This window comes from Ochotona curzoniae, unplaced genomic scaffold, assembly GCF_017591425.1.
Source record: "Ochotona curzoniae isolate NIBS_2020 unplaced genomic scaffold, NIBS_Ocur_1.0 contig_908, whole genome shotgun sequence".
Lineage (NCBI taxonomy): Eukaryota > Metazoa > Chordata > Mammalia > Lagomorpha > Ochotonidae > Ochotona > Ochotona curzoniae.
This window is the reverse complement of record NW_024466607.1, coordinates 8521487-8537606: the sequence shown is the minus strand read 5'-3', so window position 1 is coordinate 8537606 and position 16120 is coordinate 8521487. Positions and strand designations below refer to the sequence as shown.

Genomic DNA, 16120 nt, shown 5'->3' with positions numbered 1-16120 from the left:
GCCGCAAGGCTGTGTTTGGGCCAGACTGAAGACTAGCCGCAACATTGGCCCCTCTCCTCTGCCAGACACCTGCCCTGACTTTATGGCTGCAGCTACAATAGCTGAGAAGAGCCCCCTGGGAAGGCAGGGTGGTTCCAGCTTATGGAGGTTGCAGTCCTAGATCGGGGGGCCACCCTGGTTCACCTGGCCGCCGAGTCTGGGGGTGCAGCAGGGGTCGGTAGATACAGAGCGAACAGCCTAGCAAGCAGTGCTTAGAACTGCCTTCCCACAGGGCATGCTACCACCTCCCACACACCACAGGTAAATCACCTCCGTCCGCCCTTCCCTCACCTCAACAGAAGGCTGCGTTAAGGGAACCAGATCATGTTTAATCCATAGTAATTTATTCTTGTAAAGAGACTGATCTCATTTATTTGGAAAGCAGGATTAGGAGGAGAGACAGATCTGCCTGTCCAATCCCCAGATGGCTGTAGCTAGGACCTTGATCTCCCACCGAGTGGTAAGTCCAAGTGCCTGGGCCATCCTCTGCTGCTTCCCCAGGCACGTTGGCAGGAAGCTGGCTTGGCAGCGGAGCCGTAGGACTCAAACCAGCACCCAGATGACAGCTTAACCTACTGCGCCATGGTGAGCTCTCAAGTGTGTAAGTTTTTTAAATATACTATATGACTGTATGCAGATACAGAAGTGCATACATGTTGAATATAGAATGTGTGCTTATTTTTTGCTTTTGTAAGAGGTTTCTTGAGAGAATTGACACATCCCGTCAGTCGTTGGTTCTTTCACATTCGGAGTTGGATGTCATCCATCCTAAAATGTACCTCCCCACACACTCCCTGTCTCAAACCCCTCACCATCTCTGGGCAACCCGTTCTGGACTCTGTCCCCAGGAGTCGGCCTCAGCTGGACACCTGTACGACAGTGCCCACAGGCTGTGCTGCAGAAGGGGTCCCGCCTTCCACGCCACGGGCTGACGCTGGTGTGGACAGGGAGCTACGCTTTCTCTGTCCATTCTTTTTTTAAAAGATTTATTTATTTTTATTGGAAAGGCAGATATACAGAGAGGAGGAGAGATAGAAGATCTTCTATCTGATGGCTCACTCCCCAAGCGGTTGTAACGGCTAGAACTGAGCTAATCCGGAGACAGGAGCCAGAAGTTTCCTCTGTGTATCCCACTCGGGTGCAGGTCCCAAGGCTTTGGGCCATCTTCGACTGCTTTCCCAGGCCACAAGCAGGGAGCTGCATGGGAAGTGGGGCTGCTGGGATTAGAACCGGCGCCCATATGGGATCCCGGCACGTTCAAAGTCAGGACCTTAGCCGCTAGGCCACTGTGCCGGGCCCTGCCTTTTCAATTTAAAAAAAAATAGATAAATTTAAATGAAATTAAGTTCATAAAACTACTGTAAAAAGCTCTTGGAAAATGTAATTAAAGTTTTATGTGATAAAATTTAAAAATCATTACTTGAGGTCTTGACGTTTGATGGGAATGCTGTGTCCATTTTGAAGGTTCAGGTTTTAATGATAAATGATGCGTCAAGTTCAGCTTATACTTTTTAAATGTTGTTTGTACTTTTGTTCCTTTCTTCATTTACTTATACCTGTTGGTTTTTTTTTTTCCTTAATGCTAAAGGTTTGCTTTCTTGATCCATCCAATAGGCTTTTCACAATCAGTTTTTAACAATAATGAAATTAATTGTTTATTGTGTGTGTGTGTGTCTAAAGCTTCTTAAATGGAATGCTCGGTTCATTTATCTTTAATGTCTTTGTTAAAAGTAAATATATTTGTGGCTCTGCCGGCTGCGTCCCGCGAGCTTTGAGGGCTGGTGTTGTCACTCGTGTCTAATGGCTCAGACCGATGGCTGGCTGCCGTAGACTGTGACCCTGCGAGCAGCGCACGGCCCTGCTCCTGGCTTCCAGCATTTCACACCCTCCACGGGCCCTCCTGTTCCCTGGAGCCATTTCCCATGATTCACCTGCGTGTGAGTTCATTGCTTCTAGAAGCTGACCGGGAGCACTCCCACTGTCTACCAGCACTGGATTCTCATTGCCTGGGTTTTGTGTGTGTGTGATATTTTGCTTATTTAGTTACTTATTTGTTTTTAAGATTTATTTATTTAAAAAATTAAAAATTTAAAAAGGAATAAAACAAAAAAATAAGATTTATGTATATGAAAGGCAGAGTAAGAAAGAGGGGGGAGCGGTCCCAGCGCAGTGGCCTAGCAGGTAAAGTCCTTGCCTTAAACATGCCAGGATCCCATATGGGCATCAGTTCTACTCCTGGAGGCCCTGCTTCCCATCCAGCTCCCTACTTGTGGCCTGGGAAAGCAGTCGAGGACGGGCCAAAGCCTTGGGACCCTGCACCCACGTGGGAGACCTGCAGGAGGTTCCTGGCTCCTGTCTCCGGATCGGCACAGCACCGGCCATTGCGGTCACTTGGGGAGTAAATCATCGGACGGAAGATCTTCCTCTCTGTCTCTCCTCCTCTGTGTATCTGACTTTGCAATAAAAATAAATCTTTAAAAAGAAAGGAAGAGGAGAGACAGCAAGGTCACTCAGCAGTTTTGCTGGTCTAAAGCCAGCGGCACGAGCTGCTCTGGCTCCGTCGGAGAAGGGGCCTGAGGCCTTGGACCGCCATCCCCCCCGACCCAGATCATAGGCAGGGAGTTGGGTCAGACATGGAGCAGCTGGGACTTGAACCAGTGGTTTTACCTGTTATGCCACAGCGCCAGCCCCTGGTTTGGTTTGGTTTGGTTTTTTTGGGTGAGAGAGTCTGGGCCAGGCTTGTTTCTGCTGAGAATGATCCAGAACAAACCTTCAGACAAGAGATCCCCAAGTTGGACATCCCTGCAGAGTTGCTGAGAGGAGTGAAGTGGGGGACACCGTCTGATCCACAGGGACCCTTCACCCTGCGGGGAGGCTGCAGGGGGGTGATGCTGCGCGCAGGTGCCCCCTCCCTGCCCTGGCAGCTCCTGGATCTCGGAGATCTGGTGCCCGTGTGGCGGTTCCACTGGAGGCTGTTGAACCCAAGGCCCTGCCAAGCTCCCATGGTCTGCACAGTACACTTGCCTCAAGTCCAAAACTGCGTCACCCCGAGCAGCGTGGCATCGTGCCGTGTCCCTGGGGCTCCGTGGGCTGCCTATGCCTGAGTCAGATTCTCAGCGTGGGCCACCGAGATTCCTGCCCCTGTCTCCTCTCTAACCCTTGGCTCTTTCTCGCTTCCCCCTGCTGGCCGTCAGAGCTCAGTTTACCAAAGACCTATGGGCCCGGTGCGGTAGCCTAGTGGTTGAAGTCCTGCCTTGAACATGCTGGGATCCCATATGGCTGCTGGTTCAGTGTCCCAGCAGCCTCACTTCCCATCCAGCTCCCTGCTTGTGGCCTGGGAAAGCAGTCGAAGATGGCTCAAAGCCTTGGGACCCTGCACCCACGAGGGAGACCCGGGAGAAGCTCTTGGCTTTGGATCGGCTCAGCTCCAGCCTTTGTGACCACTTGCTGAGGGGGCCACAGAGAATCTTCCTGTCTCTTCTCCTTTCTGTATATCTGACTTTTTTTTTTTTTTTTTTTTTTACAAAGTCAGATATACAGAGAGGAGAGACAGAGAGGAAGATCTTCCGTCCGATGATTCACTCCCCAAGTGACCGGAACAGCCGGTGCTGCGCCAATCCGGAGACAGGAACCAGGAACCTCTTCCGGGTCTCCCACGGGGGTGCAGGGTCCCAAGGCTTTGGCCCGTCCTCGACTGCTTTCCCAGGCCACAAGCAGGGACCTGGGTGGGAAGCGGGGCCCATTCAGAATCCTGGCGCATTCAAGGCGAGGACTTTAGCTGCTAGGCCAATTTCTTTTTATTGGAAAGGTAGATACACAGAGAGAAGGAGATGCAGAGAAAGATTTTTCTCTGCTGGTTCAGGCTGCAAGAGCCAGTGCTAAGCGGAAGCCAGGAGCTTCCTCTTCCGGGTCTCCCATGTGGGAGCCATTCTCGACTGCTTTCCCAGACCACAAGCAAGGAGCTGGATGGAAAGTGGAGCAGCAGGGACACGAACCAGCTCCTCTATGGTATCCCAGCACCTGCAAGGTGAGGACAACCACTTGGCCATAGCACCAGCCCCAAAATGGTTGCGTTTCAAGAAAACTCCCACCACAGGTGTGGTTGTTGGGGTTTTTAGGTTGCCATCTCTTTGGGGGGCCGGACCCCTGTTCCTAAGCTCGGAATGCCACCTCCCACCCGGAACGTTCCCCAACCCCACCCCACCCCAGGTCCTAACTTGAACGGTTTCTCCTCCCCATAGTCTCACAGCCTGGGCACTGCCTAACTACCCCTGCCACCACTGCAGTGCCACCACCTTGGGTTGAGATGGACGGTAGGGTGGGAGCTGACCGCGCCCGCTGAGAACACAGGCCTGTTAGGGAAAGCTCTACCACCTGTCTCCCGTGGCCCGCGAACAGGCTGCAGCTGCCACAGGGAGCCCAGGTTGGGCGAGTTACCCGACCCCCATCACACCGGTGACCCTTCGCACTCGGCCCCCGTGGCACCCAGGGCCGCCGGGCAGGGGACAGGGGCCCAGGCTCCCGGCGCCAGGCTGGGGCCTGCGGGCAGCTCGCCCCCCATCGAAGCCCGCGCGGCGCCCCTCGGCCGGCCGGGCTCCCGGGGCTGCGGCGGAGGGACGGCCGCCCGCGCACCCGCCTCGACTCCACGGGGGCGCGCCCAAGCACGAGGCCGGGCGGGCGCTGGCGTGAGTGACGGCCGCGCGAGCCAATGAGAGCGCCGCGCGCCGCCGCCGCCGCCGCGCGCGGCCCCTGACGCGGGCCCGGGCGCCGCGCCGCTGCGGCTGCGGGCGGCGACGGCTGCACCATGGGCCGGCTGCTGCGGGCTGCCCGGCTGCCGCCGCCGCCGCTGCTGCTGCTGCTGCTCCTGCTGCTGCTGGCCGGGGGTGAGTGCGCGGCGCGCCGGGCGGGCGGGCGGGCCGTGGCCGTGGCCGTGACCGCGGCGGGCGCCGTGCTGGACAGCTCCCCGGGCCGCCAACAAAGGGGCCGGGCTCGTGTGGCGCGGCGCGAGAGCGCGCGGGTCCCGGCCGGGCTGCCTCTCCGCCCTGCCCCGCGCCCTCGCTCGTCTGCCGGCTCGGGGGGGGGAACGTGGAGATGCTGGCGGGCGCTTCGCAAGTGAGGCGAGCCCTGGAACCGGGGGCCGCACGAGCCGGGGCGCGGGGGGCGTGTGCGCGAGACCCGGGCGCGCGCTCACACACAGGGAGTGTGGTCGGGGGTTGTGAACCCGCACCACCATCGCGGAGCCTCCGCCCGAGGTTGGGGGGCAGAGGGGTCGCATGTGTCCAGGGAGGAAGAGGAGGCTGTGTTGACAGCGACTCAGGGAGGCCTGGGCTCCCGGGAGGAGGACGGTGGCCCACGGAGGAGTAAGGGACAACAAGGAGGCTCAGTTGTGCGGCGTGAGGGTGTTTACGCGTGTGTACCTGTCCCACTGTGCCGCCAGGCCACTTGATTAATAGCTGACGTGCCAAAGAGTGTACTAGCCATGGCAAGGGCTGTGCTTGGGCTGTGCTACCAGAGACCTCCCACGCAGCTGACACACGTGTGTGTGTGTGTGTGTGTGTGTGTGCACCCACCGGTGCGGGTCTCCGTTCAGTGGCTCCACCAGCACCTGCCCGGGCATGCTAGCAGGTGCCCTGCAGGGGAGGGTTGGATGTGTCTGGGTTCCACAGACAGAGGCAAAGCCTCCTGAACAGCCTCCGGGGGCGGACATGGGCTGGAGGAGGGTGTGTGTGCAGTGTGTAGAGGTGGGCAGTGTGTGGGTGCAGTGTCTAGGGGTGTGACAGCCTGGGCAGGCTGTCTGCAAAGATGGGTCAGACAAGGACTCGGCACAGGGCTGTTGTGGTGCGTTGTGGTTGAGCGATCTCAGCTGACGCCGGCAGTGGACGGTGGTGCTGGCCTGAGCGGGTCGGATAGCCTTGAGTAGTCTCGTGCCTGGCAGGTGAAGAGCCGGGCGTGTGTGTGTTGGGAGGTGTGTGCCGGCTTGCTCGCTGTCCAGTTCCAGGCTGTGAGTCCCCAGGGTCACGGATACATGTGTGTGCTGGTGTGTGCGATTGAAAAAAGAAACTTGGCAGGAGAGGAGCCGTCCGCTGGGTATGACCACTGTCATGAGGTTCACAGATGCTCTTCACACCTCTGCTTGTCCTGGGAAGGCTGGCACCACCCAGGGCACCAGGGAAGGCCCTAAGAGGTGTGCCTGGAAAAACAAAGCATCCCTCAGTGCTCGTCTCCGGCCCTCATACCAGCCTGCCTGTATCCCTGGCATACTTGGAACTCTTCTGTGGACATAGGTGTGCTGCTCGACAGATGTGACCTGGTCCCCCCATTCCTTTGTGTGGGGTTGTGCCATAATTGTCCAGCCAAGCCGGAGGGCCCCCGTGGGATTAATCCTGGGCTGCTATCCCAGCGTCCCTCTGTGCCTCTGTCCCCGAGTGGCCGTCTCCGCACCAGAGCCCACGGGGCGTGGGTGAGTGCCTGGCAGCGTGCCACTGTCTCACACACCTTTATGTGGCAGCCCGGCCAGACTCCTGCAGCTCCTACATTGCTCCTGATTCTCACGCAATGCAGGCACGCGTGTGTGGGTGTGTGCGGGGCAGGGCGCCGTGCTAGACAGTGTCTGTTGTGGCTGTGCATGTGGGGGCTGTGACAGGTGTGGCGGGGTGCCCCGCCTGTTGGTGTCAGCTGTGAGAGGGCTGGGCTGATGATGGACCAGGCGCAGGCTGTAAGGGCTGATGAGAAGGGCAAGATAAACAAGGTCGCCCCGCCTGTGCCCCGCACGATGCCGGCGTGCTGCGCTGGCCTCTTGGCCTGGGTTTGTTTGAAGCAGGTTTGCTTTAAGGTTGGTCCCCTAATCCTTCTCATTTGCTTTCTTTCTCTCTGCATCTCTCTCTCTCAGGAGTGATGAAGTGACAGGAAATTATAGGTGCTGGAGAAGGGAGGGGCGCACGTGTGGAATCAGTCACAGATTGAGCGTAATTCGGGCAATTTTAAATCAGGCAGGATCTCAATTAAGGCAGAATAATTATGAAGCCCCAAAAGTAATTAGACCCAGGACGGCTAGGTCTCAGCCGCTATTTTAGTGTCATCTTACTGCGGACAAGTTTGAAAATAACCTCTTGTAATTATTGGAACAATTACCTATCACCAGGGTGGCTGAAATAGCAAGAGCTATATAAAGACAAAAAATCCTTGTGGGGAAAAACAGCTTCAAGGAAATGAAACTGTTTACCAGAGAAGAAAGAAAAAGCAGGAAAATACCAGATTCCTTTTTTTTTTTTTTTTCAGCAGGGTTTTCAACATCTTTGTTTAAAAAGCAAGACAAAGAGCCAAAGGGGGAGACAGTGGAGGGGCCCGCGGCTTCCCCAGGTGACAGGCAGCACGCGTTTCAGAGACCCGGGGGTCTGGCCTGAGCTGTGCACGTGGCACAGCAGCCCCAGACGCTGCGGCTGGCCGCCGCGGGATGCCCCTGGTCGGACCGCCATGTGGGGGCTCAAGGGGCTGTTTTCCCAATGTCTGAGCAGTTCTGGGGGGCCGGAACGAGGCCTGGGTAGCAGCCATTTCTCCCCTCGATGCCCACGCCAATCTGGCAGGGACCCTGAGGTCTCACTGCCAAGGGGCATTTCGCTCGGCACACAAGGCTGCCTGCTGCACCTGCCAGAGGCTGCAGCCAGGCGGGGAGAACCCCTCCTCGGGTGCCCCAGGAACCTGGATGGCAGCTATTGGGTAATTAGTACCAGCCTTTCTCATGGTTGGTTTTTTTGTCTCCCTGGAATGTACGAATGAGGTTTTCCAGATGAATTTTCTCCTGTTTTGTTTTTGGCAGTCACCTTCCCCATCCCGGGAGGTGGGGGGAGGGAGGCCGGGCACACCGTGTCTGCAAAGCCGGGCTCTGGAGTCAGCTGGTGTCGCACACACAGCGCAGGCTCCGTCTGCCAAGAGGTGGCCCTCTCTCCCAGGGAGGTCCCGGGGCGCGGCACAGCACGGAGTGCGGGCCACAGGCCAGCGTCCGTGTTGCCTCCGCAGAGATGGCACAGCCTGCCTGAATCCTGACCGACTGCTCCCCGATATCTGGGCTGACGGGCTGAGTCTGTGGCTCTAACTGACTTCTTAAAAATCACAAGAAAGCTTAGGGAGTCAGTACAGTGTGTGGACGAAATGTGGCGAAACATGGGGCCTGTGTGGAAACATCAACATGGGGTTCATGGCTCTGAAGACACTGGAAACTTCAGACTTTCCTGACTCGGTCTGTTGTAAGAAAGAGGAAAGAGTCCTTTAGGGATCTGATTCCGTGTGTGTGTGTGTGTGTGTGTGTGTGTGTGTGTGAAAGGCAGAGTTATACAGAGATGGAGAAAGTCGTACCATTTTTGGTTCACTCCCCAAAGGGCTACAGTGGCCAGGGCTGTACCAGGTCAAAGCCAGGTGACAAGAACTCCTTGCTGGTCTCCCACATGGGTGGTCCACCCACCTGTGCCACCCTCCACTGCTTTGCCAGGCACAATAGCAGGGAGCTGGGTGGGAAGTGGAGTAGTTGGGCCTGGAGCCAGTGCTCATATGGGATGCCATCAATGGAGGCGCAACTTAGCCCACTGTGCCACAACAGCAGCCCCTGGGGATCTGCTTTGGGTGCTCGGGGGTGCCTGGGGCAGAGGGGGAAGTGAAGGGACCTTCCAGTCTAACGCTCTTGGCATCTTTGCCCAGCCCTGAATCCCTGTGACAAACTTGGCCACCCTTGGGTATTTAATTCTTTCTTCCTGTCCCCTTGGGAGTTAGGGTGCCGAGCCTGGCAAGTAGCAGCTTCCCCTTCCTCCTGCATGGAGCGTCTAGACCTGTCTGTCGGCAAAGGCCAGCTAAGGAGAACTCTGCTGTTAACTTGTCTGGCCTTAATCCCACGAGGTTTATTCATCTCATCTGTAAAACAAGGGGATTGAGTCAGATCCTTGTTGCTTTATTCAAGGACCTGCAGTGCAGCTAACGTGGGAAGGACCAGGCTGGAGTGACACGGGGCGGGGAGGGGCACACTCCGTCATCTGCTTGTCTCTCGGTTTGGTGAGGAAGTGTGGTGACAGGAGTCTGTTCAGGAGGCTGTGACCACAGAGAGGAGCTGCACCTCACCCAGACTGGGGGTGACCATGAAACTGAGACCTGGGGCCGACGTGGCACAGCACGTTAAACCACAGCCTGCTGCACGGGCATCCCATATCGGAACACTGGTTCAAGTCCCAGCCACTCTGCTTCCAGTCCAGCTCCCTGGGAAAGCAGCGAAAAATGATCCAAGTCCCTGGGGGACCCCCTCCCACCCATGTGGGAGGTCAAGTTGGAGTTCTAGGCTCCTGGCTTCACCCTGCCCCAGCCCAGCTGTTGTGGCCATCTGGGGACTAAAGGTTGCTTTCTCTCCGTTCTCGCTTGGTCTTGGATTCTGCCTTTCAAGCCAATATTATTTTTAAAAAATTCTTATTTTTATTGGAAAGGTAGGTTTACAGAGAGAAAGAGAAATACAGAGAAATATCTTCCATCTGCTGGTTCACTCCATAAGTGGCTGCAATGGCCAGAGCTGAACTGATCTGAAGCCAGGAGCTTCTTCCAGATCTCTCACGCTTGTGCAGGGTCCCAAGGGAGCCATCCTCTACTGCTTTCCCAGGCCACGAACAGGGAGCTGGATGGGAAGTGGAGCTGCCGGGACATGAACCGGTGCTAATATGGGATCCTAGTGGCTGCAAGGTAAGGACTTCAGCCACTAGGCTACCGGGCCAGGCCCAAGTGAATATTTTTTTGAAGACACTAAAGTTGGAGAGTTAAGCCAGAGGAGGCAGTGGACAGATGAGGAGAAAAGGCTACTCAGGCGGAATGGGTTGCAGGTGTGAAGCCCAGAAAACCAGAGAGGTCACTGTGCTTTGAAAGTCACTGGAAGCATGGTTTACATAGAGCTTTGAGTGTGAGCAGGGACCGATGGCTGACTTTGGAGACCGGAAGGGCCATAGTAGGGGTCAGTTGAGGAGAAACTTTTTCTGCTACCATGCAGGGTCTCGCCTCCATTGCCTGTGGGAGTGATAGAGCGAGACGTGTCACAGAGTGACCTGAAGCATCTCTTGTCCCTGCCGAACCAGGGCTGGCTCGAGTCTGCAAAGTATTGGCTCAAAACAAGAGCCATCTACTTAGTTTGTGATCCGGGGGTCAGCAGTATAGGCTGGGGTCAACTGGGTGGTCATTGTGGGCCCACCTGGACTTCCTCATGTCTAACTCCAGCAGTTGGCCACCCTTGTTGTTCCTGGCTGGCTCTGCCAGGTTGAGGAATCAGTTGGGATATGGCGCTGATGTGGCTGGCCCCTTCTAGGACGGTAGGCCAGCCCAGGCTGGACTGGCATGGGCAGGGGAAGCCCTGGACGCTTCTTGTCACCCAGCCTTGGAAGTGGCGTGTCACCCCTGCTCTGCTGTAACTCGCAAGAGTGGGCTGGATTCCAGGAGTGGGAATGGATCAGCTGCTCTTGTTGGGGTGTCGGGGGAGCTGCAGAGTCGTCTTGCAGGGTTCTGCCTTCTTGTAGGCTGCTCTGGACAATCTGCTGGCCATTCCAAAGCAGGACGTGTCACCCTGTCTCTTACTTACCTGTTAGGGCATGGGTGATTTTCCTTTATAACACTATGGCTAGGAGACACCATGATAAGAATTCTTCCTGCCCTCCGTCCCCGCTCTTGGTGGAGAGCAGAACTGGTGGATGGGCCATGGGGTGCTGAGCTACAGAGACCCCGAGATCCCTAATTCACCCTCTCCTGAACAAAAGGGAGGTGCACTCCTTTGCCTTGGTCCTCCCTGTCGCCTCAAAATCAAGCCCAATAGAAATTCCAGAATGTGAGGAACCTGTTTCCTGTTGGAGCTGGGGTGTGATCGCAGGCTCCAGGGTCACGGTTTAGTGCCACACAGCCAGGACCTGTGTGCACGTGGTCTGGAGATATGATGACTTACTGGTTTGCATTAAGCAGAAAGCCCCATGCTGTGAGCAATCCTGGAACAGCAGTGGTGTCTTGGGTCTGGTCTCAGAGGTGGAGGTGGCCAGTCCTCCTTTCCCAGCTACGGTGGGCGGCCTGTCTCGGGGTCTGCCTGCCCAAGCGTCTGAGCATTTCTCTGGAAGCCACGGAGAACGGCTTTGGTCCCTCGTCACCATGGACCCTTCCCTTTGCTGTATTGGAAGATCCGGACCGTGGTCTCTTTGAATAGCTTTCTTTTCTAGGCCACGGACGTGGCAGGTCTGGCTTTCCTTTGGGACGATCACACGTTCGCACAGCACCCTGTGAAGCTCTTTGTGGAGCAGCTCGCACGCGCCGCCCGGGGATGACCTCATCGGAGGCCCCTCCCCCTGCAGGGGCTGCAGGAATTACTGTCCCGTTGTCCACACGGGGACACTGGGACCCCCGGGTGGGGCGTGAGATAACCGAGGCAGAGGCGCCGAGCCAGCGAAGCCTGTGACGCTGGCACGCGCTCTCGCCGCCAGAGCCTGCCTCTGTCTCCGTTTCAAGGCCCATTGATCGGCCTCCTGGCGCCTCTTCCTCTCCATTCACACCGCTCCAGAATGCCTCCCTTGTGACGGGGCCTGGCGTGCCCGTCCTGTGTTTTCCGGCTGCTGCATAATGTGCGGCTCTCCCTTGCGGCCCAATGTGCCCTCTGTTTGGGTCCGAACAGTTGGAGGCATTCTACCTTTCAGCGGGGGCCTGCTGCTGCCTTGGCTGCCGTGGCTCTTCCCTCACTTCAGTCTGCTGTGTGAGCAAGGATCAGGAGGTGGGGCATCGGGGGTGTAACAAGTCAGATGTTGCCTGCAGAGCTGCCAGCACGTGGCTGTGGCCATGCCAGTCCTCACCTTCACTGTAGCATCACCACTCGCACTGCCATCAGGCCAGGCCCCAGGATGCGGCCCTACACCGGGCAGGACTGACACTGCCTGTCCAGAGCATGTGAAGGGACCTTTGGGTGAGGGGGACCAGGGTGGGGGCCAGCTGCCGAAAGCCATCTCCCAGGTGGCGGGTGGTTGGTGGGTACCAAGCGTGTCGCCGAGCTGAGCAACGGGCATGTAGGGCTGCGTTCCTCATTTTAGTTGAATGACAGTGAAACTCTCCCTTTAACCTGTTGCTTCTGTGTCCGTGTGTTCTCATGAATTCAGAGGAAGATTCAAGGTTCTAAGTACATCTGCAGGTTTTGCTTGGGGTTGGTTGTGAGCTGTGTGCAGGATCCTGGGCTGCTGCAGCATCAATGGTGTCCCTGATGCTGCCTCGGGTGGTTTTCGGCCCAAGGAGTAAGGCTGCGAAGCAGTGTCCACACGTGAAGCTGGGGCGCTCAAGGCAGGGACCCCACCTTGGCTTGCCCCCTGGCACCGCTGCTGGCAAGGACGTGGCAAGACGTGGATTGCTTGCTGTGCCCTGCCCGTCTCCCTCCACTTCCTGTCGGCTCCACAGGGAGGGCTGCATGTCTTTCAAGCCCCTCCCAGCCTCTGGGCATCAGAATGCACCTGCAGGACCCCCCCCCCCCCGCCCTGGGCTTTTTGTGGTTGGACACATGCCTTCCCAGAGGCCAGCGGGTCCTTGCCCTCAGCTGATTGTCCTAACGGTCCGCCTTTTCCACCCTTGCAGGAGCCTCCCCAGGCGCCAGGGCCTCTGGGTCTGATGAACCCAGCCCAGAGGGCCTCACCTCCACCTCCCTGCTGGACCTGCTGCTGCCCACGGGCCTGGAGCCGCTGGACGCAGAGGAGCCCAGCGAAGCCATGGGCCTGGGGGCTGGCCTGGGAGCCCCCGGCTCGGGCTTCCCCGGCGGAGAGAGTGAAGAATCCCACATCCTGCAGCCGTCGCAGTACTTCTGGGAGGAAGAGGAGGAACTGAACGACTCCAGCCTGGACCTGGGCCCCACTGCAGGTAGCTGCTTGCTAGAGAGATTGTGCAAGCCGCCAGTGGGGCAGGTGGCCATGCCCCTGCCCGGAGCCCTCTCCGCTCTCCCCCTCTCCCCCTCTCCCTCAGCCCCATGTTGGCTTTGCCACTCTCATCCCGTCCTTGGGATTCTGCAGTGTCTGACTGGCCCAGGACGCCACCTTCTTCTTTGATAGCAGCCACTGTTTTTAGTAAGCCCTTGTCTTGTTCTGGGGTGGGGTAGTTGTGGGGTGCAGTGTCTCCCTGGAGGCTCAGAGACGGGGAAGCGCTCGTCTGCGGCCTGCCGCTGTTCAGACAAGCCCGTTGTAGGCGTCGTTCCTCCCCGGCTAGTCCTCTCCGCCCTCTCCGTTGAGACCAGGTCATCCGCGTCCCTTTGAGTCTGTTTGACCCCAACCCTCTGGTGGGCAGCAGAGCCGTGGCCAAGTTTATAGACATGGCGGTGAGCCCCAGGGCAGGCTGAGACTTTGAGCCATTGGCCATGTGCCCGTGACAGGTGCAGTTGGTCTGCTGGCCCTCATGCTGCAGTTGCAACAGCTGTACCAGCATTCCCAGCTGACGAGGCCCAGTTGTGAAGGATGGGCTGAGGAGTGCGCGCACACGTGTGTGTGTGTGTGTGTGTACGCGCATGGTCATGCATAGGGTGGAGTATTGCAGACTTTAGCCATAGTATCTATTTTCAACATGCATAGCATTTATAAAAATTTTTCTCTCAACTTATTAAAAAGAAAAACTACACAAGCCTTTGGGAAAACCCAAAAAATACAAAAACAATGCCTAGAGGCAAAAGACAAACTCCTCCTGATCCGGCGACTGGAAGACGGTGACTGCTCACGGCTCGGGCGCATCCTTCCCCGGGTTCATGGATGCAGGATTGCAGTTCTAAGGCACATTTTGTTTTCGTTCCTATCAGGGCGTGCCCTTTTGCATAACTTAATGTTTAATGACGACTGGGTATTTCACTACATGGGCTATTGATTGGTGCCGCCCATTATTGATCACTGAATACTAAAATTGTGTACAGGTTTAATTCTCACACTCCCCCCCCCCCCACCCAGTTTCTCGATTGTTTGTTTAGTATAAACTTCTAGAACACAGTTGCTAGGTCAAAGGATGGATCAGTTAGCATCTGGGGAAGAGGGGCCCCTGCCATCCCAGGCTCGCAGGGTCGAGGAAGGGTTGGTGAAGGGGGCCTGCAGGGAGAGATGGAGAGGGCAGGTGGTTCTGTGGAGAGGAGACCAGGAGATGGATCCCCAGCCTCCCCCAAGTGGCCGGGCAGGGAGCAGGAGCATGGAGCCCCATGGCCATGGGAGCCGGTGGAGGGGCGCAGAGTCAGCCCGGGCAGCAAGGGGGCGCTCATCTGCCCAGCGGCCACTGGGTAGTCCCTCCAAGTGACCCTCCCAAGGGATGGTTGCCTGTGCTGGCGTCAGGCGTTTGAACCCTTCCCAGCACTGAATTTTGTCCTCAAGAAATCTTTGTCCATTGGATAGGAAGTATAATGGCTTTGATGATAAAGAACTTTTAAAAAAAAGATTTATTTATTTTTACATGAAAGGCAGAATAAAATAGAAGGAAAAAGACATCTTCCATCTTCTGGGTCCTTCTCCAGAGGGTCTCAATGGCCAGAACTGGGCCTAGCCTGAAACCAGGGGCTTTTTCTGGGTTTTCCACGGGGCGGGCAGGGCCCAAGCACTTGGGCCATCTTCCACTACTTTCCCAGGAGCATTAGCAGGGAACTGGATTAGAAGTAGAGTAGTTAGGACTCAAACCAGTGCACATATGGGATGCTGACGCTACAGGCAGAGGCTTAACTTGCTAAGCTTAACCTGTTCCAGTCCCTGGTTATGGAGACGCTTTCTCCCTCTGTCTTACACACACACACACACACACACCACCCCGTGGAATGTCTGTGGTGCTCTAGGGTACACTAGAGTGGCTGCCTCAGGAGAAGGCTCTGACTGGTGCTGTCGTATGGGGCACCAGTGTTCCAAGCAGGTGCTCAGCCCATCCCCTCTGCACTGGCACTGCAGCATGGCAGGATGGGCATCTTGTCAGTGTGCCCAGGAAAGCAGCAGATGACGGCCCAGGTGCTGGGGCCCCTGCCATCCCTGTGAGAGTAGGAATGCATTCTTGGCTCTCTTGACATTGGTCTGGTCCAGACCTGGCTGTTATAGCCACTTGGGAGGTAGACCAGCTGATGAAAGAGCTCTCTGTCTCAATGCCTTTTGAATGAATGACAAATGAATGGATGAATCTTCATAAGTATGTACTCCATCTAAATTATGAATATTCATTATGTATGATGAATATTTATATATAATATACAAGATTTCTTTATAAAGTTCACGGAAAATGGAATGAAAATTGTTTTGGGGAAAACAAATTTGGAATTTAGGCATAATTTTTTCCCATAATCTATATTTTCTTTCTTTTTTAAAAGATTTAATTCATTTTTATTGGAAAGGCAGATTTACAGAGAAAAGGAAAGAAAGATTTTCCATCCACTGGTTCACTCCCCAAATGGCCACAACAGCCGGAGCTGAGGCAATCTGAAGCCAAGAGCCAGGAGCTTCTTCTGGGTCTCCCATGCCGGTGCAGGGTCCCGAGGACTTGAGCCATGCTGCACTGCTTTCTCACAAGCAGGGAGCTAGACGTCAAGTGGAGCAGCCAGGACACGAACCAGCACTGATATGGGATTCTGGCACTTGAATCTGGAGGATTAGCCGACTAAGCCATTCTTAGTTGTTTTTGAAGACTCTAATCTATGTGGATTATCTGGATGAGTAATGTATTTTTATATATAAAAAATGAGCAGAATGAATTCTTCTTGACTTGAAGTATAATGTAATTAATCAGAAGAACAAGTTTTGGAATCAGGTTCCAAAATTCCAGAGCTGTGATCTGACTTTTGGTAGGTAACTTAGTCTATGCCTCAGTTTTCTCACCTGGGAAATGGGAGAATAGCACCTATCTCTTAGGACTGTGAGGTTGTTTTTCTTTTTTGTTTGTTTTTTGTTCTTTAAATTTGAAGGTCAGAGTTACAGAGCCGGAGGCGGGGGACAGGAGAGAGATCTTCTGTCGATTGGTTTATTCCACAGGCGACCTCAAGGGCCAGTGATGGACCAGGCTGACACCAGGAGCCTGGAGCTCCATCCGGGTCTCCCACGTGGATCTGACACAGGCAGGG

At 55.8% G+C, this 16120-nt stretch overlaps 1 protein-coding gene across 2 annotated transcripts in view; it reads left to right on the top strand.

The window, feature by feature from the left end:
- The first annotated feature begins 4843 nt into the window (after positions 1–4843).
- The window catches only part of PODXL2 (podocalyxin like 2), a 29199-nt gene continuing 17922 nt past the window's right edge, over positions 4844–16120 (top strand). For both annotated transcript variants that reach the window (XM_040995313.1, XM_040995312.1), the window contains exons 1-2: positions 4844–4922; positions 12646–12924. In XM_040995313.1, the coding sequence (XP_040851247.1) occupies positions 4844–4922; positions 12646–12924 (358 nt within the window). The remainder of the gene's footprint in view (positions 4923–12645; positions 12925–16120) is intronic.